The sequence below is a fragment of the Mastigoproctus giganteus genome, chromosome 8 (assembly GCF_048544385.1).
Source record: "Mastigoproctus giganteus isolate SK-2022 chromosome 8, ASM4854438v1, whole genome shotgun sequence".
Lineage (NCBI taxonomy): Eukaryota > Metazoa > Arthropoda > Arachnida > Uropygi > Thelyphonidae > Mastigoproctus > Mastigoproctus giganteus.
In genome coordinates this window covers 141,989,557-142,014,660 of record NC_143582.1, presented here as the reverse complement: position 1 = coordinate 142,014,660, position 25,104 = coordinate 141,989,557, and the positions used below count along the sequence as shown (strand labels likewise).

Below are 25,104 nucleotides of genomic sequence, written 5' to 3'. Positions count from 1 at the left end.
TGATGATGGAGTTCCCCAATTCATGCTCAAATGCCTAAGTCCGTACATTATTCAGCCACTTTTAATTATTTTCAACCAGTTACTCTCGAACCAGATTTTCCCACAGCAATGGGAAAACTATCTTATCAAACCTTTAGCCAAAGTTCAGTCGCCATCGAAACCTAAACATTTCCGACCCATCTCCAACTCCTCCAGCCTGCTGAAGCTCCTGGAGAAGACCTTACTCCCGATCCTCACCAAGCAGATCATGCCCAGTAATCCAGCCCAAATTCACTACTCCCTTCCAAACAGATCAACGATCACAAATCTGCTAGCCACAACGAATACTATCTTGTCAGCATTCGAGAAAAGGCACGAACTAGCTGTGACTTACTTAGACATTGAGGCTGCATTTGATGCCGTCCAAGTAAACCAACTACTCACTCTCCTGGAATGCCACTTCCAGATCACAGGGAACATATTATGCTTTCTCTCCTCTCTTCTGAATAACAGAGTTATAAAGCTTCATACAGGAGATCGCACCCTTACTAGATCCGTCACCGCAGGAGTCCCACAAGGAGGGGTCCTTTCCGGCCTTCTGTTCTCATCTATTATCTTCCCACTGGTTGCACATTCTCGATGTCTACTGAGCTATGCAGATGATATCAAGATACTGACTCCCATCATCCCTGGTCAAGACCTTGATCTGGTAAAAACGGAAATTAACAACACTCTCACTGCAGTCACATCTTACCTCTGCCAGTTCGGGCTCAAGATCAATCCTGCTAAGTCCGAATTCATGGTGTATTCATTGAAGCAAACTCCTTCTTCTCTCCAGCCTTCGGTCGGCAACATCCTCATCCCAATTGCATCCAGCCATCGTGATCTGGGCGTTGTATTCGACTCCAAACTTCGATTCAACGCCCACATAGACATGCTCCTCACACGTGCTTCAAGACTCCGGTGGATAGCAAAACAGCATCTCCTTCATATCAGAGATAAAAAGACAACCGTGAGGTACATAAGAGCAATCATCTTTCCACCTTTACTCTATGCTGCTGAAATTTGGGCGTCAGCGGCACCATCAATAAAGAAACCACTCTTTGCCACAGAATTCTGGCTCCTAAAGTGGGCCAACAGGAAGCACAACCTTCCAGCTCTGATTCACACCACGCAGCTTGCCAACTCTCTCGGGATTCCACGGCTTCCCACCTTAGTCGAAGACCAACGCCTCCTAGCAACAGTCAAGATGATAACAGGCATAATCGCAACACCTTCATTCTGGGATACCTGTGGCTGGAGGATCCCCCCTGCTGCCCTTAGGGCCAATCCCGAGCTCTACTCGCATTCAGCGCGACTCCATCTCTCGGACAGGTTCCTCCCTCAGCAGATGTTCAAGCAAACCCAGGCACTTGACGCCGACCTGAACAAATTCGCTATTGACCGGACTTACAGGAAAAAAATTATGTCTAGTAGGACTAATCTGCATTGACATGTGTACCTTGCATCTGTTCCTGTCTGATTGAGCTGGTGCTCTTATCTCGATGTTAAGTCAGCTCAATCAGACCTAACTCTCGTAAGGAGTTCTCTCCTTTGTATAAAATATGTTTTCTTTTGTAAAATTACCTGTTTTTGTAAATTAATTGTTCTATTTTCCCGGAAGTTTCGGGAAGTTGTACAAATGTAAACCCCTGGCTTTTTGGCCGTGAAGGGCATTAAAGATTATCTCTCTCTCTCTAACTACACAACATCTAAATCTACTCTCTGTTGCAACCTGCAATATACGCCACATAGTCCCCATGTGCTAAAATTAAAGTCATTCCTTCATCTGTGCTCAGCTAAGCAAGATCACATCAACATCTGGAACACGGTTGGTTGGCGTTTGCCAGGCAGACATCTCCGTAGTACTCCCTCCCTGTGCTCAAGGCTCCAGCGGTTACAGAATTTCAGGAGACACTTCCCTAATGTGACTCTGGACACTCAACTCGCTCAACATCGACATCGACCTGTGGACTATAGACAAGGCATATCGCGATGGCATCTTGCTGTTTGTAAAGGACATTTGTGTAAGTGCCGATCTTAGTTAGCCGATGTCATTTCATGTTCTGCTCAACTGGTAGTCCGTTTTCGCTGTAATTACTACATCATTCATTTTACATTCTGATTATCATCTTTGCTTTGATCTATTAATTATTATATAGTTACAAATTTTGTATTATTATTATTATTATAATATATACATATATATATATATATATTTTTTTTTTTTTTTTTTTTTTTTTTATATATAAAACAAAATCACTTGTATAAACAACAAATTGTAAGATTCCTCTGGATTTCTGTGTACGGAATCATTATTGTATAAAATTTATGTTAATAAAGAATCTTATTATTATTCAGAATCGAATATATGTTTATAATAAAGTTTTAGGCGCGTTAGCATATGTGCATAATGCGCTTATTGTCTTCACCATGTCAGTCCCCCATCTCAACCTAACAATTCGACTCTCAGTGGATAGATCTTCCTAAAATTTTATATTGGCGCCTTTTAGAAAAATATTTAGAGCCTTTCCAAATTTCATTGAAATTGGACCAATAGGAATCCGGCGATTATTTTATTTATTTATTTTTCATACTTATCTCATTGGCTGTCCATATACAGTATGTATATTGTAACTGAAGCACTGGATATTATGTTTATTGTCATGTGCTGGTTGGAAGAACATTAACTGACTTTTCCTCACTGTTTTCAGGTCCTGAATCGATCCTATAAGTATGTTCTAGACGTTATGAAAAAATTGTATATGGGTGTACTCATGCGAGCAAAGGATGCATAAATAAGCATAATAATCTTATTGAAAATATATAATCTCATTGATACACCACGAAAAACCCAGGATGAAAAACGATTATTACTGTGACCAAGAGATTCAAAACGATCTCTATAGTTCGTGATTCTTTTTTGTTTTTTTTTAATATAGTTTTCTCTATTTAGCCACGTAGCATGGTTCTTTTTCGCTATGAGAAGTGGACTGAGTTCCAGAAGGGAATTTGACCTTTCTGTTTCTTGTAAATAGCACTAGCTAAAAACTAACTCAGCTGCTTACTTACTCTTGTGGCGCTGCTCCAGGACGAACAGAAATCTGGAAGAAAAGTCATCATTCCACGACTAAAAGGAGAAAAATGATCTCCCCAAAAATTTACAGGATCAAGGGATCCTAACATGGCTAAAAGCAGCCAAGCATCTAAGATCTGGTGACTCGCTCGTTGATATCTCAGATGAACATCAATCAGCTCCAAAAAATCACGTATGTTGGAGGATTATAAATTAGTTTCCCCTCATTCTACTCTAAACGCCCAAGAGGTGTGAAGTTGAGTGGGATCTCATAAGCATCCCAGAAGAAGAGTCGACAAATGGATTAAAGGACCAGTGAATTGTCCATGCAAAGCGCATAATATTGAACGAGACAATGCGCTAGTTCTAACCTAGACATAATCCTTACATTTGAGAGCCCAAACCTCCCTTATCCATCAAATCAGGGTAACTCAACTGGCAAATGAAACTGTACAGTCTTAACCCAACATGTTGTTTCAAATACTAAACGTTTTGTCATTTCCAAAACGTTTTCACAAGTTAACCAATTATGCTGATTGCATTCGCATGAGCACATTCACGCGGACTGTAAAGCGGGCTATAAATGCTCCAATTGCAGTGGTTCACACGCTGCCTACTTCTGAGATTGTCTCCTTTGAAAAAATGAAAAAAAATTGACTCAAAGCCAAACAGAACATTACACCAGAACCCGAAAAAAACAGTACAGGTTCAAAATAACAGCCAATCCACTTTCGCTTAAGTAATACAAAAGTCAACACCAGTGACCACTGTTGTACAAGGGAGAAAAACCACTGGTACCCCAAATGGATGTGTCAGACTGGGCTCGGTCACTTTGGAAAGTGTACCCTCTAATAAAACAACTAAGATAAACAAGGCTGTTAACACACCAACCATATGCCACATACACATGATGTATTTTGATCGTAGCATAATTTTGTTGGATGCTTATCCATGTTGGCATACTTGCAATGAAAGTGCTGACCATGCAGCCAAATTCACTTTGGAACCGATTGATGCCTCTTTTAAAATTCCTTTCACTGACTTCAAAAACAATGTAAAAAAAAGTCGAAATAAAAATCACTGGCAAACCACTGGGAAATACAAGAAGGCAACAGACTCCACCAGATTAAATAGAATCTCCAGCTTTGGCCATCTAGGTTCGTTGAAACTGAAAAGAAGCAGTCACGCTTTTAAGACTAAGAATAGGTCCTCGCTTTATTAACTTTTATCTTCTTTTTGCCTCAGATCCACCCCTCTGTCTGAATTGACATACTCAACTCACAGTCCAACTTGTCAGAGTTGATTGTCCTTTCTATAATACCACATTGGAAAACCACATTGCTGTCAAGGTAGACAGTCCAAATGACTTCTATTTTGATAGGAATTTATAAGAAAAATCTTATCAGTGCTGTTTTTATTTCCCAAAAAAAAGATTCAATGCTACGAGAGCATTTGATGCTAAATCCTACATAATGCAAGTATTGACCTTAAATGTTATTGACTTGTTACTTTCTAGCATTTTTGTCACATGATGGCCTTTAGTTTGCCGTTGCGCCATAAAACCTCTAACAGCACCACTATAAGTAATTATTTATTGTGGTGTGTCAATGAGATTTTATATATTTTGATGTATACCGTCCGCGAAGAAAATATGTAATTCAGACGCATTATTAAACCCAAAAGAACAATTTTCTTACCACAAATTAGGCCATGCGCTAAAGAGATGATACTTTATGTTTAATATGAAGAATGAGCTCTCTATTGCTCGTTTACCCAAAATTTGTTTAATGTGATGGGTTAATATTTTTTATCTTTTTCTTTACAGGTGATAAAAATGCTTTTGTTCGTAATAGCCATATTTGCTATCTGTTGGTTACCATTCCAGGCATATAATGTTCTCAGTGAAATCGATCCCAGGATTAACAAGTAAGTGAAAATTATAAAATATTGTAATTAGGTGTATTTAAATCCTACAAATAATCAAATTTAAATCAAAATCAAATTTTATGGACTACATTTCGGTTATTTTAACTTGTTATTTTATACCGTTTTTTTAAGATTAAAATATTTGCTGCTTGTGCTAAAACTAGTGAATATTTTTTATCTGCTTTCTTCCTTTTTATTACTTTAAAGTTACATCGGAGTAATTGAAGCTATTTTCTCATATTCATATAAAATAATGGCATAGGTTTTCTGTCGACTGTGGTTGTAACTATTTCGTCATGATTAAATTCTCACAAATTGAGAAATACGTCATTATGCGGGCATAAGTTTGTGTATTTCAGGAAACCGTTTATTGACTCTTTCTCAATCAACAATTATGGGAATATTTTAATACGCTTCACTTTAATATTTCATGGAATGCTTGGCACTTTAACCAATGTCGAGTGATATGGTCATTGGGAAGTGTAGGTAATCTCAGTTTTGTAAATTAGGGCACGTACAAGGAGACCTGATTGAAATGCTTGAGGCTTTAAATAGATTGAGTAAAATATATGCTAATGGCATCGTCACTCCTTCTCGAACAATCCACACAAGGAGAGGTAAATTGATGAAGGATAGTTGGAGGATAGATGTGCAAAACTTTGCTTGCAGCCAGAGAGAACGATTCTTTGAACAAATTCGTCTGGTTATTTTTTAAGTATTTTTGAATAGATTTAAGGAAGGATGGTTTAGTCAGATTATTAGAGTAATTGGACAAATTATGTCCATTTACTTCAAATTATTGATTTTTGCTGATGATGTATAAAACTTTCTTTCTTGCATAATTTTCCACTACTAAAACTATATCTTCATTATCCATGAAGATTACTATTCATTAACTAACAAAATGTTGGGTTGCTGTTATATCGTATATGATTCTTCTAGTTAAAGAATAAAGAGCATATTTGCATGGTTAAGTTGTTATTAGAAACTGATTCTTCGATGACTTATAGAACTTCTTAATGCACCGTGGTATATAAGGTATGTTAGTGTCTAACGGCTCCTGGGATTTCTCCCATCTCCGCGGGTGTACATTGTATCGGGGCCAGAGATTTGAAGTGTGTGGGGGTCATGTGCTGTATATTGTGTTGTGCCCTTTGTTCCTCCGGTCTATTAGCCGCCGAGCCCCTAGTGGGACCCGACGTTACCACACCATGCCACGGGGAGGCTGACCGGGTGTACCACTGTAGCTAGAGTACTCTGGCGGGTTCTGCCACCTACTTTCCTGGGATTTCAGTGGCTAGGACCAGATTTGAGAATGAGATGATCGCTGTTTCCTGAGCAACGGTTGTAATTTTAACAGAGCGTAGGGTTGTTCGCTGATAACTTGTTCTAAGGCCAAATAGGTCGGGCAGTAATTTTGATGTTTTTAGATTTAGACCTGTGGGGAATGCGTGTGTGTGTGTATATATAAATATATGTATATACACACACACGCACATATATATATATATATATATATATATATATATATATATATATATATATATATATATATATGACTTAAGTTAATAATGGTAAGAGTTTTTTTAAAAGTAAAATATGATAAACTAGCTTATCAGGTAAACCATAAACCATGGCGGGTACCCAACGTGACCTGGAAAAAATCAATCTATGCCATGACATAAGCAATAAATATATATAAAAATACCATTAAAATGTTAGTTATGGCAATAAGATACATTGCAAGGGACTATTTCGAGGGCTAACCCTTACAATGTATCAACCATAATTAACGAGCTATCCGTTTCTGTAGTCATCGTCCAGCATAACTATGTCCGAATATACGTAAAATAGTATTAAGTTAGAGCCAAATGTATAAATTTTGTAGTAGTTAGAGCCAAAAGTATAAAAATTTGTAGTAAGTTAGAGCCAAATAGTAGTAATAAAATTTGTTAATTAATCCCAAATTTAGCAGTTAACTGGCAAGATGACTGTTAGCCCGACGGATAGCCAAAATATTAAATTAAATTAAAATTATAGAAAGAGCTATAATTATTGTTAGGCATATGTGCGTAGTTGATAGTAAATGCTGCCACGGTAGTCTCATCAAATTAATAAAAATAATAACAGTGTGAGCTATAGCTAACAAAGGCGAACGGAACAAAGGTATAAGAATAGATATAGTACCTCAATCCCCCTCGAATACTCTAATAGTTCATGAGGTATGAAAAAATAGGGATAAGAAAGTGAAAGTTAAACAGCAAAGAAAAAGCAAAATAATTAACATAGGATGTACCTTATAGTAAGGTATCCTGGTTAGAATGATTTAAGCTTAAAATTAGAATGCTTACCACCGTATGGCCAAGGTACTAGAAAACCACATGTATTGGCGCGTGTAGCATATATAACTACCGATCGCAGCCCCCCCTAGGAAATGTAATAGTTAAGTTAAGTGATAAAATAAGTATAATTACATACAGCGCCCTCTGCTGTTATTTAATATACTGTATAGTATTACACATAGAAAAGCCGTCAAATAAGTATATCTCGAAGTAATAATAGAAGTTTACAGAATAAGTATTAAATATATATTTAATGGCAGTAACCTTTATAGGCAACATACAGGGATACCGATGGGTGCATGTAGCTCATGCATTGTGGCAAATTTATACCTACACCACTTCGAATATAATTTTAAACAAAATATGGTTCTATACAGATATATTGACGATTTGATAGTTTTTAATATGCCTGACTTCCATACGGAAGCAATCAAATATTATCCGCCTGAATTAACATTAGAACGCACCAACACTAATAATTCCAAATCTGCTACCTTCCTTGACTTGGATATAAGGATAGATAACAATACTGTACACACTAAACTGTATGATAAACGCAAAAATTTTCATTTTAATACTATTGACCTCACTAACTGGAACTCGAATATCTCAAAAAGGATACATCGCAATACCCTAATCGCGCAAAGCATCAGAAGAATACACATATGTAACCAGACAGATTATATTATAGATACACTCATTGAATTCAGATCCAAGCTTTTAGAAAATTACTTCCCACACCACATAATTACTAGATATATGTGTCTAGAGCTATATAATAGAGCTATATTGATAGCAAACAACAAGGGGAACTATAATCTTAACGCACAGAGTATTATAGATAAAGTCCTAAACAGGCGCTAATATAACATAGCCGTTGTAAAATTTACGTAGGTGTTTCTTTGGCTTAGATAAATTTCGTTGGATATGTAATTATGTAAATAGTAGGCACTGCCCATGGAGTAAGTTACATATAGCTTACTCGCATTAAAAACTTGTACCTATATTTGCTCCATGGGTAGGAACTTATTCTGTAAACTTCTATTATTACTTCGAGATATACTTATTTGACGGCTTTTCTATGTGCAATACTATACAGTATATTAAATAACAGCAGAGGGCGCTGTATGTAATTATACTTATTTTATCACTTAACTTAACTATTACATTTCCTAGGGGGGGGGGGCTGCGATCGGTAGTTATATATGCTACACGCGCCAATACATGTGGTTTTCTAGTACCTTGGCCATACGGTGGTAAGCATTCTAATTTTAAGCTTAAATCATTCTAACCAGGATACCTTACTATAAGGTACATCCTATGTTAATTATTTTGCTTTTTCTTTGCTGTTTAACTTTCACTTTCTTATCCCTATTTTTTCATACCTCATGAACTATTAGAGTATTCGAGGGGGATTGAGGTACTATATCTATTCTTATACCTTTGTTCCGTTCGCCTTTGTTAGCTATAGCTCACACTGTTATTATTTTTATTAATTTGATGAGACTACCGTGGCAGCATTTACTATCAACTACGCACATATGCCTAACAATAATTATAGCTCTTTCTATAATTTTAATTTAATTTAATATTTTGGCTATCCGTCGGGCTAACAGTCATCTTGCCAGTTAACTGCTAAATTTGGGATTAATTAACAAATTTTATTACTACTATTTGGCTCTAACTTACTACAAATTTTTATACTTTTGGCTCTAACTACTACAAAATTTATACATTTGGCTCTAACTTAATACTATTTTACGTATATTCGGACATAGTTATGCTGGACGATGACTACAGAAACGGATAGCTCGTTAATTATGGTTGATACATTGTAAGGGTTAGCCCTCGAAAAAGTCCCTTGCAATGTATCTTATTGCCATAACTAACATTTTAATGGTATTTTTATATATATTTATTGCTTATGTCATGGCATAGATTGATTTTTTCCAGGTCACGTTGGGTACCCGCCATGGTTTAAGGTTTACCTGATAAGCTAGTTTATCATATTTTACTTTTAAAAAAACTCTTACCATTATTAACTTAACTCATATTCATACAGACCGATGTAATGTTTAATCGTCCTAGATGGCATTAATTGGTTATGTTACTACTTAATATTTATTATAATATTTATATTTATTATAACATTTAATATTTGCTTTGTTATACTTGGAAATATATATATATATATATATATATATACACTAAATAAAAAAAAAAAAGTTGTGCAAGAGAAAAGTAAGGGAGGAAGGCAGAAGACTGGAGGGTAGGAAACAGAAGAATGGGGCCAACAGGGAAGATGGCCCCTGATGACAGTGTGGCATGCCCAGTGCCTCACCAGAGAGAGGAGTCGGGTGGCGGGTGGACGAAAACCACCACCCCACAAAAAAAAAAAAAAAAAAAAAAACATTCTGTAAGAGAAAAATAGGGGGAGGGGAGTAAAAGAACGGATGGCAGGAAACAGAAGAAAGAAGCCGAAAAAAAAAAAAAAAAAAAGAGAGAGAGAGAGAGAGAGATACTCCGCAAGTTCAGGGTAGGTACAGCTAGCACAGCCAGTCAGTTGGAGCCGACAACTTGCTGGAAATCCAGCAGTGCGAGTGCTGCTATGGTGGATGGGTCATGTTCAGTAAGGTCTAGTTCAGGTGCCGTCATTAGGACTCCATTTGGTGAGTCTGTGTCGCATCCAGTCTGAAGGCTGGTCCAGTAGTCCATCAGAACGAACAGTGGGGGTGGTCAAAACCGGGAGTCCAAGATTGATGGTCAAGTCGAGGGATCGATGCTAGGCCTCTTCTTGATGAGATGTGTCACATCTGGTCGAGAGAAGTTTGTCCAGAAATCAATGATGAGGAATTTGCCAAGGTATGTGCGGACCCTGTGTTTTATTGCACTGCTGGTCAAGTCTTGTGCAAGTTGGTCCAAGGCGTTAGCATCCATGGCTCAATGATGCGTAGCAACAATTGGCAGTCATGGTTGTTATGACCTATTGATTCGGATACTAAGGTGGTGGTAGCGCTTTCTGCCTGATAAATAAGTCCATTGCAAATTGAGTCAGAGCTCGGTAAGTTTCTTCATTCTGTAGGGTGAGGTGTTCTTGATTTTGGTAGTTGAAGCGTAGTTTTGTTATTAGGATCCTCCTGCACCGTGGTATAATCGCCTCGGTAATCATGGTGCCGTTTGTGATCAAGTGCAAATGATCACATATGCTGACGATGTCAAGCTCCTTACTAGGATATCGCCATCTAACTCGGCAGCCGAAACCACTCAGCAAATCACTAGCAAATTGCAGGACATGGCTGACTGCCTCAATACTTTCAACCCCCTAAAATCGGCACAATTAATTTATTCACTAAAAGGCAGACCAACAACGATGGAGCCTGTGCTTAACGGCTCCTCCGTTCCAAGTGTTCAAACACAGAAAGATCTGGGCGTCGTTTTCGACTCCAAACTATCTTTCAACGATCACGTAAATCTCATACAGTCGAGGCTGAATTCACTACTCTGGGCGCCAAACAACAGCTGCTCCACACCACTGACCCACAACTGGTAAAAAGATACACCGTATCAATCCTTTACCCGACAATACTGTATGCTTCAGAGATACGGGCCTCGGCTGCCGAATCCAACATTTAAAAGAATATTCTCTGCCGAAGTCTGGCTTCTAAAGTGGGCCAACAGCAAACTCCACCTTCCCCCAGCTCTCAGATCAAACGCAGTTAGCAGAAGCCCTTCAACTACGCAGGCTTCGATCCTACATCGGAGAAAGAAGGCTGCTGCTCACCATCAAGATGGCCACCGGTAAAATTACAGAACTGAACTTCTGGGACCACTGCTCTTGGCGCATTCCTCCTCCTTATCTCCGGTTTTCAGCACAGCTTCTAGCAAACCATAACCGGCTAGTACAAACCGATGGTTCTGTCACGGCATGGTGGTGCCGTGACAGGACTAATTGTATGTATATCATGCTGCAATTAAAGATTCTATTCTATTAATAATGTGAATAGCTGTAAAGCTTTAATAGACGGTACTCACCTTTGATCGAACTGCTTATTTACATGAAGTTGGGGTGGAAATGAAGTTTAAATAAGCGACATCAATAACATAATATATTTAATTAAATGCCAACCCGGTTGTAACGTATGCTACACCAGGAGCACTACCACAAAATACGGTTACACCAAAACTTCCAATACACGTGCTTATTACCATTAAAACAGCTTCAGAACTAATCAAACCAGCACCGAACTTACACAACATGTACATTCTCACAATCACAACCCCCTATTCGATTCGGCCGTTACGCTTATTAAATTAAGATCTAGTTACAAAATCTTCCAACATGAAGCACTTGTCATAGAATGGTGTCGTCCTAAATCAGTTTGAGCACGAGAGTTTCCTGTGCGGACGTGCCTTTCTGCCGCTACTGGAACAGAGAAGTTTTTTCTGATTTATATTCTGCTTTATTAGTTTAAATTGACATATTACCTTATTTCTAGAGTAGCTTTATATTCCTATTTACGGTACTTAAAGTTAAAGTAACTTAGATAGAGATTTGTAGGTATTACTTAGTATCGGAAAGGGTATCAAATACACGAGTTTACCGTTCATAGACAGCCGCCATAGTTACGTGAAAATTAATCAGTAAATCTATTAATCTTGTCGAACTTCATTGGCAATTAAATTGTTCTTTTAACTATATATATATAACGACTTAGAGTACAAACGTAACAAATAATTAATACATACTTGATACTCGTTCGTGAATTCCCGCCATTTTTACACGATAGCATAAGCTTAGTGTAGTATAGTGCATAATATAATATTGTCAATTATTCAGTAAATCTATTAATATTGATAAACTTTATTGTCAATTAAATTGTATTTTTAACTCTATAAATATATATAACGACTTAATCGTAACAAATAATTAATACATAACTATAGTGGTACACGTGATACGGAAGTTGTATAAAGGGAACACTAGATACCGAAAAAAAAAAAAAAAAAAAAAAAAAACAATATATATATCCATATATATATATATATATATATATATATATATAATATAACTTAAGGATTTAATTTTTGTTTTAAATTTTATTGAATTACATTGGAATCATGACTCTAACCAGAGCAGCAAAGCAAAAGGCTCAAGCTAATGGGAGTGCTGTGGTTCAGGGGAGAACTGAGGGGGCCAGTTGCCCTCTGAATCACAGTCTATTAAAATGCACTGTTTGCTTGATGTTTGCGGAGCAGTTGGGTACGGGACATGATACTGCCAAGGGGGATGTCTTTGTGTGTGCACGATGTAAGGAGTGCAAGGAAATCAGGCGACAACTCAGCGTTGTTATGGGCCTTTATGAGAGCTTGAAGGACAGGGTGGATGCCCTCGAAGGAAATAAATTGAGGGGCCCATCAAGCTCTCAGCTGCCCACATCAACGCCAGAGCTTGCACTTGGTCATCAGGCAACACAGAAGCAGCCCCCTAGGCAGAATGCGCTGGTCCCACAGGAACTAGTAGTTGTTGGTGACTCTATTGTCAGGGAAACGGGGAACATGCTTTGTAAAAAGGATAGGTGGAATTGGACCAGGGTATGTCTGCCAGGGGCAAAGGTTGATGACATTGTAGAGCGGATATCATCTTTTAAGGGCACAAAAGGTGATATAGTTGTACACGTTGGCACGAATGATATTAAGAGTAGGAGACCGGCGGAATTACTTAGCAAGTACAGGTCACTGCTGAAAAAAAGCCGTGAATTAGGGTTGAACTTGAAAGTGTCTGCAATTCTGCCCAGACACGATAGGAGGGAGTATATGATGAGAGCCTTGTCGATCAATTCGGCCCTGGAGGGATTGTGCAAGGCTCAAGGGGTAGAATTTTTTTCAGCCTGGACTGTACTTGTTAACAGGAGAGATTGCTTCTACAGGGATGGGATACACTTAAATAGAAAGGGTGCAAGAATTTTTGCTGATGCTGTCGAGGCAGTGTTAGGTGGGTCGGAAAACTGCTAGTTGGGGGGGATACAAGGACTAATAGATTAACAGTAGCCACTGGCAGAGGTGGAAGTGATTCTTGCACTGCTTCTATTGAAATGAGCAGAAGTCTGAAAAACAAGATGCAGGATATTTCAGAGACTGCTGGTAGTCATTGCGTTACAAGTAAACACATGGGTTGTGTTAGGGTAGCTAAGAATAGAAACACGTGCATGTATACCTGCGTGTACACCAATGCTAGGAGTTTGGTAAATAAATTTGATGAATTTGAGGTATTGCTCAAAACATCAAAGGCAGATATTGTTGGGATATCAGAGACGTGGTGTCACACAGATATAAGTAATGCGGAACTGGAATTTGGGGAATACAATGTGTATAGAAAGGATAGACAGGACAGGAGGGGAGGAGGGGTTATGCTATTAATTAAGAAACACATAAAGTCCAAGGAAGTGAAGCCAGTCGACATCGATGGACAGGGCAGTGCCGAATCAGTTTGGTGTGACATAAGCATAGGGAAATCAAAATTGAGAGTAGGAGTGTGCTATAGGCCTAATGACTCTGATGAGTATAATAAGATATTGTACAGGGAAATAGAGTGGGCCAGTAAATCAGAGAGTCTTATAATGGGGGATTTTAATTTCCCAGATATTGACTGGAATTTGTGGGTTGGTCACTCGCACACTAGCAAGGCTTTTGTGGATTTATTGGATGATTGTTTTCTACACCAGCATGTTCGTGAGGCAACAAGAGGGAGCAATACTCTTGATCTGATTATCAGTAGTGACTCTTCATGCATTAAGAACCTGCAGATAAATTAACCACTAGGTGGCAGTGATCACAGTGTGTTGAAGTGGGATTTACTCAAGGAGGTAACTACCATCAGAGGTAAAGGGAAGGGTTTTTGTTTTCGTAAAGGCGACTATGATGGTCTGAGACAGTATTTAAATTCTATACAGTGGGACCAACTGATGATGTTACCAACAGCAAACTCAAAATGGGAAGCATTCAAGGAACTAATCTTGGAGGCTACCAGGCTTTACATACCAACTAAGAAATATTGTTCAAGGTTTAGGCCTAAATGGTTGTCAGATGAACTAATGAGACATGTGGCAGAGAAGAAAAATGCATGGGATACATATAAATTAATGGGTGACATGGAAGCCTATGATAGATATAAGTTGGTCTGTAACCAAGTCACAAAGGAGATTAGGCAGGCAAAGGCAGACTACGAAAAATCCTTGGCAAAGGATGCAAAGAAAAACAGAAAAGAGTTCTTTACATACTTGAACTCGAGAAGGAAAGGGATGAATCAGATTGGTCCACTGGATATTGATGGTTCAACAGTTGAGGATCCTGCTCAGGTGGCTAACAATCTAAACGAGTATTTTGCATCTACATTCACGCATGAGGAGTTATTCAGGAAGGAGAATGATGTAGGTAAAGTAAACATTGGCAGTGAGCTGGATGATTTTGTAATAACTGAGAGGAAAGTGGAGGAGAGATTGTTGAGGATAAACATAAAAAAGGCACCTGGGGTGGATGGGATCTATCCAGTTATATTAAAGGAGGCAGCAAAGGAAGTATGCAAACCCCTAGCCATAATTATGAGAGCTTCTTTGGACTCAGGGGAGGTACCCATAGACTGGAGATGTGCAAATGTAACCCCAATTCACAAAGGAGGATCAAAGGCTGACACAAGTAATTATAGACCTGTTAGTTTAACTTCTGTTCCAGGTAAATTAATGGAGGCACTGGTTAAAGAAGCACTGCAGGATCATCTAGACAAGAATTCAGTTATAGCTCAGACGCAGCATGGTTTTGTTAAGGGCAGGTCTTGCCTGACCAATTTGATTGGATACTATGATGTAGTCACAAAAGAACTGGATGCAGGGAATAACTTTGATATTATATATTTGGATCTTAGAAAGGCTTTTGATACTGTTGCACATGGAAGACTGCTGCACAAATTGGAGCAGTGTGGTATTGGAGGCAAATTGCTGCTATGGATAAGGGGATGGTTGAGTGGCAGAAGACAGAGAGTGGTAATCAATGGACACTGCTCAACGTGGACTAATGTTATTAGTGGAGTTCCTCAAGGTTCAGTGTTGGGTCCGTTGTTGTTTTCGGTGTTTATGAATGATATTGATGATGGGATATCAAGTTTAATGTCCAAGTTTGCAGATGATACAAAGGTTGGCAGGGTCGTCAAGGACACTACTGACGCTATGCTGCTGCAACAGGATCTGGAAAGGTTGAACAGATGGGCTGAGAGGTGGCAAATGAAGTTTAACATTTGACAAATGTAAAGTACTGCATATGGGAAACAGTAACCCCAGAGCAACGTATCAACTCTGCGGTACCACACTGACAGTGGTGGAGAATGAAAAGGACCTGGGGGTAATTGTGCAGGGAGATATGAAGTTCTCTGAGCAGTGCAGACGAGCTGCAAGAGTAGCTCATGGTGTCTTGTCAATGATATACAGGAATTTTTCTAGCAGGGATAAGGAGGTGATTATTCCCTTGTATAAGGCAATGGTTAGGCCACATCTTGAGTACTGTATACAGGTCTGGAGGCCTCATTTCAAGAAGGATGTAGAGCTGCTGGAACGGGTACAGAGAAGGGCAACAAGATTAGTAAATGGAACAAAGGGTTGCTCTTACGAAGAAAGGCTTAAGTTTTGCAAATTACAGAGTCTGGAGACTAGGCACCGGCGAGGTGATCTGATAGAGGTGTATAAGGCCTTGAATGGTTTGAGCATGCTCAATGCCAATGGGATTCTTCATCTTTCTCAGAATAATCACCTCAGAGGGCATAAATTCATATTGAGGAAGGACGGATGTCGGATAGATGTGCGGAAATTTGCCTTTGGCCAGCGGGTGGTTGGTTGGTGGAACCGACTTCCATCACTTGTTGTTGAAGTTGATAGCCTAAACAAATTTAAAGCTCAACTGGACAGGTATTTTGAACGAACGGAGGGGTGAAATGGGAGAGGGTTTTTTTTTTTTTTTGGGCTGATGCTGAATAAGCTTGCTTTCTTGCATCGTATGCCTCTACTAATGCTAATGCTAATGCTAACTACCTACCAACCTCTCCCCGGTCTGGAATCTTACTCACATAAGACTTCATGTAAATAAGCAGTTCGATCAAAGGTGAGTACCGTCTATTAAGCTTTACAGCTATTCACACTATTAAGTAGAAACTGATTCTTAAAGTTACAAAATTGCGTGTCTAGAAAATGTTAACGAGAATGGATGCTTAACATCACTGAAATGATTCGGTTTTCCACTAGTCTTTCTAGTTTTCGGAAAATATTATTATTCTTTATTAACCTTTTACATTTAATAGAAATTTCACTAAACTTCGTCAACCTAATGCTGATATTTAATGTTTCTAGTTTAGAAAGGTTTCTTAATGTGAAGCTTTTAAGGGCGCACGTTTCAATCTCTAAGCGTCCATGAAATGATCTGGGTTTCCTCAATTAGATAATTAACACCATCGAACAAAAATGACTGAATGAATGTTCCTAGTGCATTACAAATCTGGTCGGCTATCTCAACCAAAACAAAGTTGGTAAAATGATATTTACCAGTAGGAGAAATCCTTATAGATAATTATATGTGAATCATCTTGGACAATAAGCTAATATTTTACGTCTCGAAAAGAGAAAAATAAACAACCGACAGAGCCCAGTGGCGAATTTAGGTGATAACTGATATTAATTAGGCAACTCTGGCAATAACATAAAGGAAATTAGGTTTTATTTAGATTCATTCTCTCTCTCTCACACTCAGTATAGCTTACAGATATGTCACGTGAGATAATCATAAATTATATCTTATCTGTATGCTTTCTATTAAAATTGCAACCAAAAGAAAATGCCCGAAACTTCTTTTAGTATTTAATTAACGTCTAATTAATTTATGGTAGTTTGAAAACTTTCTTAGCATTTAAATATATGAAATTTCTCGCGTCTTTTTCTCTCCTTGCCTTTTTTATTTTCAGGTTCTCTGAGATGTATGGCTAAGCACTTTTCAGGACAACAGTTGTTTGCAAATTAGTTTACATCTAGTTGACTATAAACATCATGTGATCGCTCTTAGCAGCACTTCTTAATGGATCGATTAGAGCCTTGTGAGGACGTTTTGTTTTCGTACAGATTGCTTTTGCAATATGCTTACCGTGGTCTTTGGTAGTTAGCCAAAAATTGAACGTAACAAACTCCTTTATGATGTGGTCAACAACGTGATTTATTCACTCAGTCTGTGGAAGCTGTTCTTTTCCAGTACAGAGTTGTAGTTTAAGACCTGCATTTTATACTGCCCTATTTAGAGCTATCTATGGAAGAGTCATATATTCAGAGATGCTCTCAGTTGACTAATTCGCTGGGCTTTGGCATCTCTTTTGCCTTTTGACATACTGAAGAAGCAAATCCTCGAAGTCGGGGCTTGTGGACTTCCTATTTTGTTTGTAAACAGCAGATGATCAAATTTTAGTATAGTATTATCTGATTTTTCTTTCGAGATACTCTTTAACAGACCATTAAAAGTTGTATCGCATAACTAGGCTTTAGATTTATTTCAAAATTTACAAACTCTTTATTTAAAAAAATATAATATCCCGCAAGATACACCATAACATTAAATTAAACAAAAAAAATATGAGCTTCTAACTGAAAGGAAGTTAACTAACATTTGTTATTTTCTTACTACAGAGTTCTTATATGGACGGATCACTACACACTCACAAAGAGTAAAAAATGATCAATATTAATAACTATACTGATTTTTCATCAAAATATTCTCCACGAGATTTTATAACTGCCTTACACTGACGTGGAATTCTGGTGATTAATTTTATAATATTGTCTTGACTAACATTTATTCCAAGCGATCTGCAAGGTTTCCCATAAGTTTAGTGAAGATCGGTAGACTTTACTGACTTGACCGTCTAAATGGTCTTATAAATGATATCTTGGATTTAAGTCAGGTGATTGGGATGGCCACACCATGATTTGCAATACCCCTCTACTGTTGTTCATTTGATAGAAAGTTCCTGCACACCTTAGACTATGCTTCTGGTCATTGTATTGTTGTGATACAAAATTTATTCCACAGAGTCCAGAGGATATTGCATTATGTTCAAGAATGATTTTAGAGCCAAAAATCTTAGAATTCCTTCAATTCTGATGAAGTTATCCACTCCAGAAAATCAAATAACCTCAGATCATGATGGAACCACCACCGTGCTTAACTATATCACTGAACAATGTGTCACCATTTTGTTTTCTTCAGTTGGTCCTCTCACATCCTTCCACAGTACGTTTCTACACCCTTCAACTCTCCGATGTTGATGGCTATTAGCCCAAGCCAACCGTTTCTTTCAATTCCCCGGTTTTAATAGAGGTTTTCGGACCAATACCGAACCATGACGTGCTGCTTGTTTAAGACGAAGTTTTACAGTGGATATAGACATGGGAGTTTCTGTATTCCTATCGAACTAAACTCGGATTTTAGATGTAATAAATCGTCTTGCATTTAGAAATCACTGTTATTGTCCTACCTTGTGGTTTCGTTGTTACGCGCGGTCATCCAGATCATGGTTTGTCCTTTAAACTACCAGTCTCCTTAAAGGTCGAACGATAGTTTGTACTCCATTAAATGAACCACTTGGTGTTTTGCGAATACTTCTCATGGAATGACTTTCTTTATACAGGGTTATACACTGGTGTTCAAAGAAAGTGCATCATCTATGAATTTCACATTTCTACCTCTTTTTCGCGATGGTATGTTACATTAATGACTAGCATCACAAATAGAAATATAAAGGAAAGATAATTATTAATAGTTAAGGCAAGGCTAAGTAATATTTTGCAGGAGCTCTCAAAATATTCCACTGTGGGGGGGGGGGGGTTTGTGTTATTTTATTTTTCTGAAAATCCTATTCTGAAAGGGGCCTACAATTATATTATATTATGTTATAATTTTTTTTTTTTTTTTTTTATATCCCCTTATTTTAACCCCTCCCACTTTAACACCTGACTTGATTGATTTCAGAAAATTCCCAGACTCACGGGGACCCCAAATATTTTAAGGTATTCTTCCACTGGACTGGCTGAGTTTAGAAATGACAGACACACACACAAGAATGTAGAATATACAAATTTTTTTTTTTTATTGTCATATCATATATAAGAAAATTACAATAACCTTTAACAGAATACAGTATTTAGTTTGACACTTGTTATTTTACTAATTTTTAAATGTGTATATATCTTGTAATTTACAGTCAACCTTGTTATCAAAAGAACTACTAAATCCTAATACTTATATATATCTACATATATATATATATATATATATCATTGTGTCTCTTCATGTTGCTCTACAAAGATTTCAGTAGGTCCGGGCATTTATTACCTCTCACAACGCACAATCTGTCTCTTTGCTCCTTAACAGTCCATGTAAGTCCATAAACCACCATCAGCCAATGAACAGACAAAATTATAATTTCACAAATGCTCGTTTCCCAACTTATTAGAAAATACATATATATTCATTCAAGAATCCTTCCTTGCAAACATGTCAACAGTCAACAATACCCAACCAATTTACTTAGTTACCTTTCCTTTCAATTAATCCACTATTTCATAATTAGGGCTAGATGCTCATTCAATTGTTTACCTGTTTAATCATTTTCTACCCCAAATAAGTCATACTCACAGCAATTTAACATTCACAATAATTCAAGGACAAAATTTTTACTTCCTACTACAGGTTAACTTACTCTTAAATTGCATTACTCTGATCTCTATACTAAATTGAATTATCACTCCTTAAGTATTACACTCGTTCAAATATATATATATATCTAGTTAGTACTTTGACATTCTCTCTTAAAATTTTTAGCGTCCTCCTAGAGTCCTTTTCATTATTAACTTAGTTCCTCTCTTTACAAATTATATTCTCAGTACTTATTCTAGCACTTACGCAATGGTCTGGTATTCCTCCCTGCTCGGTCTCTCTTCCTATCAGCTTGGGGTGAGGACTGGAAAGCGAAAGGTTGATCATCCGGGGAACACAGTAATCTATCCTGGGTTTCTCTACCGGGTACTGCACGGCTGAAGATAATACCGGATCTTATCTCCTTTCTTCCTCCATCTGCGTTGCGTCCGAGGACTGGGATACCTTCCGGGTCGACTAGTCACTCAACTGCTCAATCGAGAAATTTTGCCTCTAAGGCGTTTCACCATTCTTCCTCCATAGATTGCATTAACTTCTTCAAGGGAACGATACTTCTGACTCTAGACTTTCACAAAGTAATTTCTTATAATAAATTCTCCCACTACAGCTTCCATCTCCCCAGGACTGCTTCCACCGCCCAACTTAGATCACGACTCCTCTTCTCACTCTCTTCACCACAAGAACTCCTCTCCGAATAAAGAACCCAGTATCAATTTTTTCTTTCCTTCTCTCCTTTCTCTCAAAATTCCCACCGCTTTCTTCCTGGCCAATCGTTGATTTCCCCATCCTTTCCTTCGTGATCCTATTCGTCTCCCTTCCTTACCGTGGGCGTGTTTTCCTTTTCCTAGTGTGACCGAACTTCCGATAATCTGGAAATTACTGGTAATTTCTAGAAATTAAACGTAAGTTCCGGTCAGCTAAGAGAGTTTCAGGCTTTCTTTGTGACCTCACCCCCATTACTACGTCGCCCACACCTGCTAGAGGTCGAACCGTGAAATTTATTAATAGGGCCACTTCCGCACTCAGCGCCCTTTCTATAGTGTATATGCTCCTGTCTTAAGTGGGATTTGTTTCGGTCCATTATGATTGCTCTTACTGACTCGCTTAAGGAATTCCTTTACAACCGAGATTTAACTAACTGGGTGTGTTTGGACTAACCTTCGAATTTCAGTGTTTCTTAACAAATGATACTTGACTGAAACTAACTATATACGCCACAATTAATTCTTCCAATATTTAACAAAACTTTATTAAATTTATTGTAAGGCTGGGTCCTTACACCACAATGAGCATTTGCAACCTTTATACAACAGTTTTGGTAAACACGACAATTATGGCAGAAATGTTATCAGAAGCCCTCAATTTGCTTAAGTTCATTTTAAATGGAAAACAAAATTAATTTAGTTGAATCGCCTCCGGCTCTGATGACAGCAACACACCGTCGAGGCATTGACAAGATCAATTTCTGAAGATAATCAAATGATAGTTCGTGGTTCCAAACACGAATTATGAAATTCACGAATTATGAAATTCACGAAGGGTCTTTGGTCTGTTTCTGGCAACTGCAGATTCCACACGATGCCAATAGTTCTCTTTAGGGCTCAGGTCCAGGCTGTTTCCTGGACAGCTAAGAGTTGTAATGGACCGTTCTGGCCAGCTAAGAGTTGTAATAGAGGGTCAACAGTAATGCGTTGAACCTGGCCAGCTAAGAGTTGGTAACTTTCCTGGCCAGCTAAGAGTTGTAATAGAGATTCAACAGTAATGTGTTTACATTTGTAAACATTTGGTTGTAAACAACCAAAGCTAAAGTAACTACAGAAGTGCCTATTTACACTTTTCGCCTCCTGATGACAAAGAGCAGAGTCGTCCTGAAAGATGCAGCTACTTGGCAGGTTGAAATGGTCTCTAATGGTTGGCAGCAATTTGCCTTCCTATATAGCCAGGTATCTATTGGCATTCACGGAACCTTTTATAAACTGCAGGTATTACGAAATGCACCCCCGTATCATTTGGCTGGTAGGAAATTTCACTGTAGACACCATATATTCTGGATGGTATTCTTCACCATGAATCGTTTGTCTCCCATCAGAGACATTCAGGTTGAATTTCTTCTCATCCGAGAAAATAACTGATTTCCACTGCTCGGGGGTCCATTTGTCATGCTTCTTACACCAAATTAATCGGGCCTTTTTGTGTGAGGAGGGGCTTCTTTTTAGGACGGCAGGCTACAAGTCCATTTTTGAAGAAGCGTCTTCTGACTGTTATTGCACTTGCTACTGCTCCTGTATGTTCTTCCCATTCTCTTTTAAGCTCAGACGAAGAAGCTTTACGGTTTTTAAAGCATAAGCGCTTCAAAACGCCGTCCTGTTTTGGCGTAGAGACTCGTTTTCGTCCGGTTTCTTTTTGCCAATGAGCAGAACCAGTATTCTTAAGTTTCGAAAGAAATCTACTCACTGTCGACTGATTACAAGACACTCTGTAAGCAATATGATGGGGAGAACATCCTTTCTTTCCTCACGTAAAGCAACAATAGCACTTTCTCCGTGGCGTCAACTGCACGTAACTCGCCATCCTGACACAGTCAAGAAATGACTTCAACTCTTGCAGAGCGTGCTTATATAGCTGAAAGTAACAGCTGATGCAATGTTACGTCATCATCTACGCGTATCAATCTTATCTGATGCAATCCGTAAGAAATATTGCCATATACTTACGTTATTCGGACGACAATTACAATTTTAAGGGATGATGCGCTTTATTTGAACACCAGTGTAATAGCACATTTTTTTTTCAACACTTATTAGTTCCTCATTTCTTGCTATCTTTATCATGAAACACTCAAAACTTACACCGAACGCTCTTTATGAACAACGGATGCTCGATTTTATGTTACGGCTCTTACTTCAGAATTTATATTATTCTAAAACTCTCCACAGTCATCACAATCTTTTATAATACTGAAATAGTACTCCGACTTTCTAGAATGCTCTGGATTTGTCTACAATGTTCTACAACATTTCAAAGTTTTCTGCACCCTTTTGGAATATCCTGAACATTTTTTTAAATGTTGTTTAAGTTATTTTTTGAATTTTATACATAATAAAAAATATTTTAATAAAACTTGGTAAACAAATTGGTCCTATTTTAATAAAAGCCTTGAAAAATTAAGAAAAACGAAACGTGATTCCGAATTTTTAGGTGGGATCTCTTCACAAGCGAAATCACATGCACGAGTCTCACATCCAGAAGTACACATGGCTATTCTATTAAAGCAACAGCTGTACCAGATTTGGAAAAGTAACACGGCTCCAATCGTAAGTGTTGCTCAACAGTACGAACACAATTTAAGAGGGACAAATCAAGAGCAATTACACACACCTTGTGCCTAACTTCAATATGGAAAAATCCAATACAACTTTAGAGCCCATAGCTTCCTTAGTTAGTTGGATCCAACCCAATGGCAAGATTATATCACTAGATTCGTCTGCGCAGGTAGAACAGTGGCATTGTCACCGGCCTTCTCACACCGGTGGAAAAGGCCTGGGTTCGAATCCTGTCAATCGCACGAGGAACATTTATGGGCTTTTTTCACCCCGTGGCTGAGTTAGTCGGTCTCAGGCGTAGATAGCAAAGTCTTCCCCCCGAAACTCAAACTTAGGTCTTTTCCGGCAAAACAGGCAAATCGACCAAGGATATACACAATTTACGAACATAATACACTTGGGTATTTGAATAATGTTCCGGGTGACCCTAGTGTGACATTTTTATCAATAGATTCAAAACGACTGCAGGACAGCCAAACCCTCCTCTGCGACCTGACCACAAATCACAACAAGACATCCTGCATTTATTACCATCTCTACGCAGCAACTAATAGCAGCACAATAAATTCGCTTCCAGTGACTACAAGAGGTGGACCAACAAAGTGTTCTTTCATCCTCAAACCATTCAGGTCCATCTTCAACAGAGTTCTGGTAACAAGAATCTTTCCTAAAGCTTAGAATATCTACCTCGTCCTGGAGTTCAAAACTCGACCCTACTCATACACTTTCGGCCGATATTAAACCCCACAACACTCTTAAATGTAAAACTTCTGATGCCTATTGCTCCCAATGACTGAGGACACCACTATAGCTCAACAAATTTTCTAAAAGAACTAATTACAAAAAATATAAAATTTCATGAAAATCCGTCCACTAGGAGTCGAGTTGTTACTTGCAGACGGACATACATGGTGAAGACATTAGGTACATATATGCGAACGTGGCAAAAAACTAATAAAGAACCCGCAGGGGGAATTGAAAGGAATGCTGAGGGCGAGAAAGATGGGTTCATACCTTGATGTATTTCGAAAATCTTGATGCAGCTTCAAATGTTGAGTTTTGAAAGCTTTTACCGTTAAGTCCAAAAACTTTTTCTTGCAGTTAGTGACGTTTGATTGGAAGAAATTTATCCTTTTAGGTAGCTTGAAAATGTTAGCAACTATTTTTTTAAGGTGGAATTTACAGAATCGTCTGGTCGTTTCTGTATTTGTCCAACGCAAATTTAAAAGCACTCATTTGAGTCCATGAATTATCATTGCATCGGGACTGTAAATGAAGCACATCCTTTGGTAGATTGTCTCATTTTTTGCTGAGGTAAGACCGAAATTTGTAGGAGACGAAACCATGCAATCCACACTCAAAACCGACCAAAGTGACAATCTAAAGTACGATGACGGTTATCGATTCTAATAGAATCACTTCTAATGGTTTCCATCTACAAAGTAGCCTGAGAATAAGCTTTAATTGCTTTCTACCGAAATATTAATAGAAATTTTCACATTATTGGATTTTGTCAGTTGCTTGTTTTACACCACAGCAATTGTAGTTATGAGATTGTATATTTTGCTTCAAACTGCATGTAATCTATACTGTAGTTGCCTGTGTGGGCAAGGGGGGAGGGAAATAAATTAAAAAATGTTATTACTTGTCTTATGTTTTTGTTACTATTTTGTTTTGACTTCCA

At 38.1% G+C, this 25,104-nt stretch overlaps 1 protein-coding gene across 1 annotated transcript in view; it reads left to right on the top strand.

Annotated features, from left to right (window-relative positions):
* LOC150081864 (substance-P receptor-like) overlaps positions 1 to 25,104 on the top strand; it is a 132,171-nt gene that overhangs the window by 54,290 nt on the left and 52,777 nt on the right. Inside the window, exon 2 of the mRNA XM_090380349.1 lies at positions 4,920 to 5,020. Coding sequence (XP_090236475.1) covers positions 4,920 to 5,020 — 101 coding nt within the window. The remainder of the gene's footprint in view (positions 1 to 4,919; positions 5,021 to 25,104) is intronic.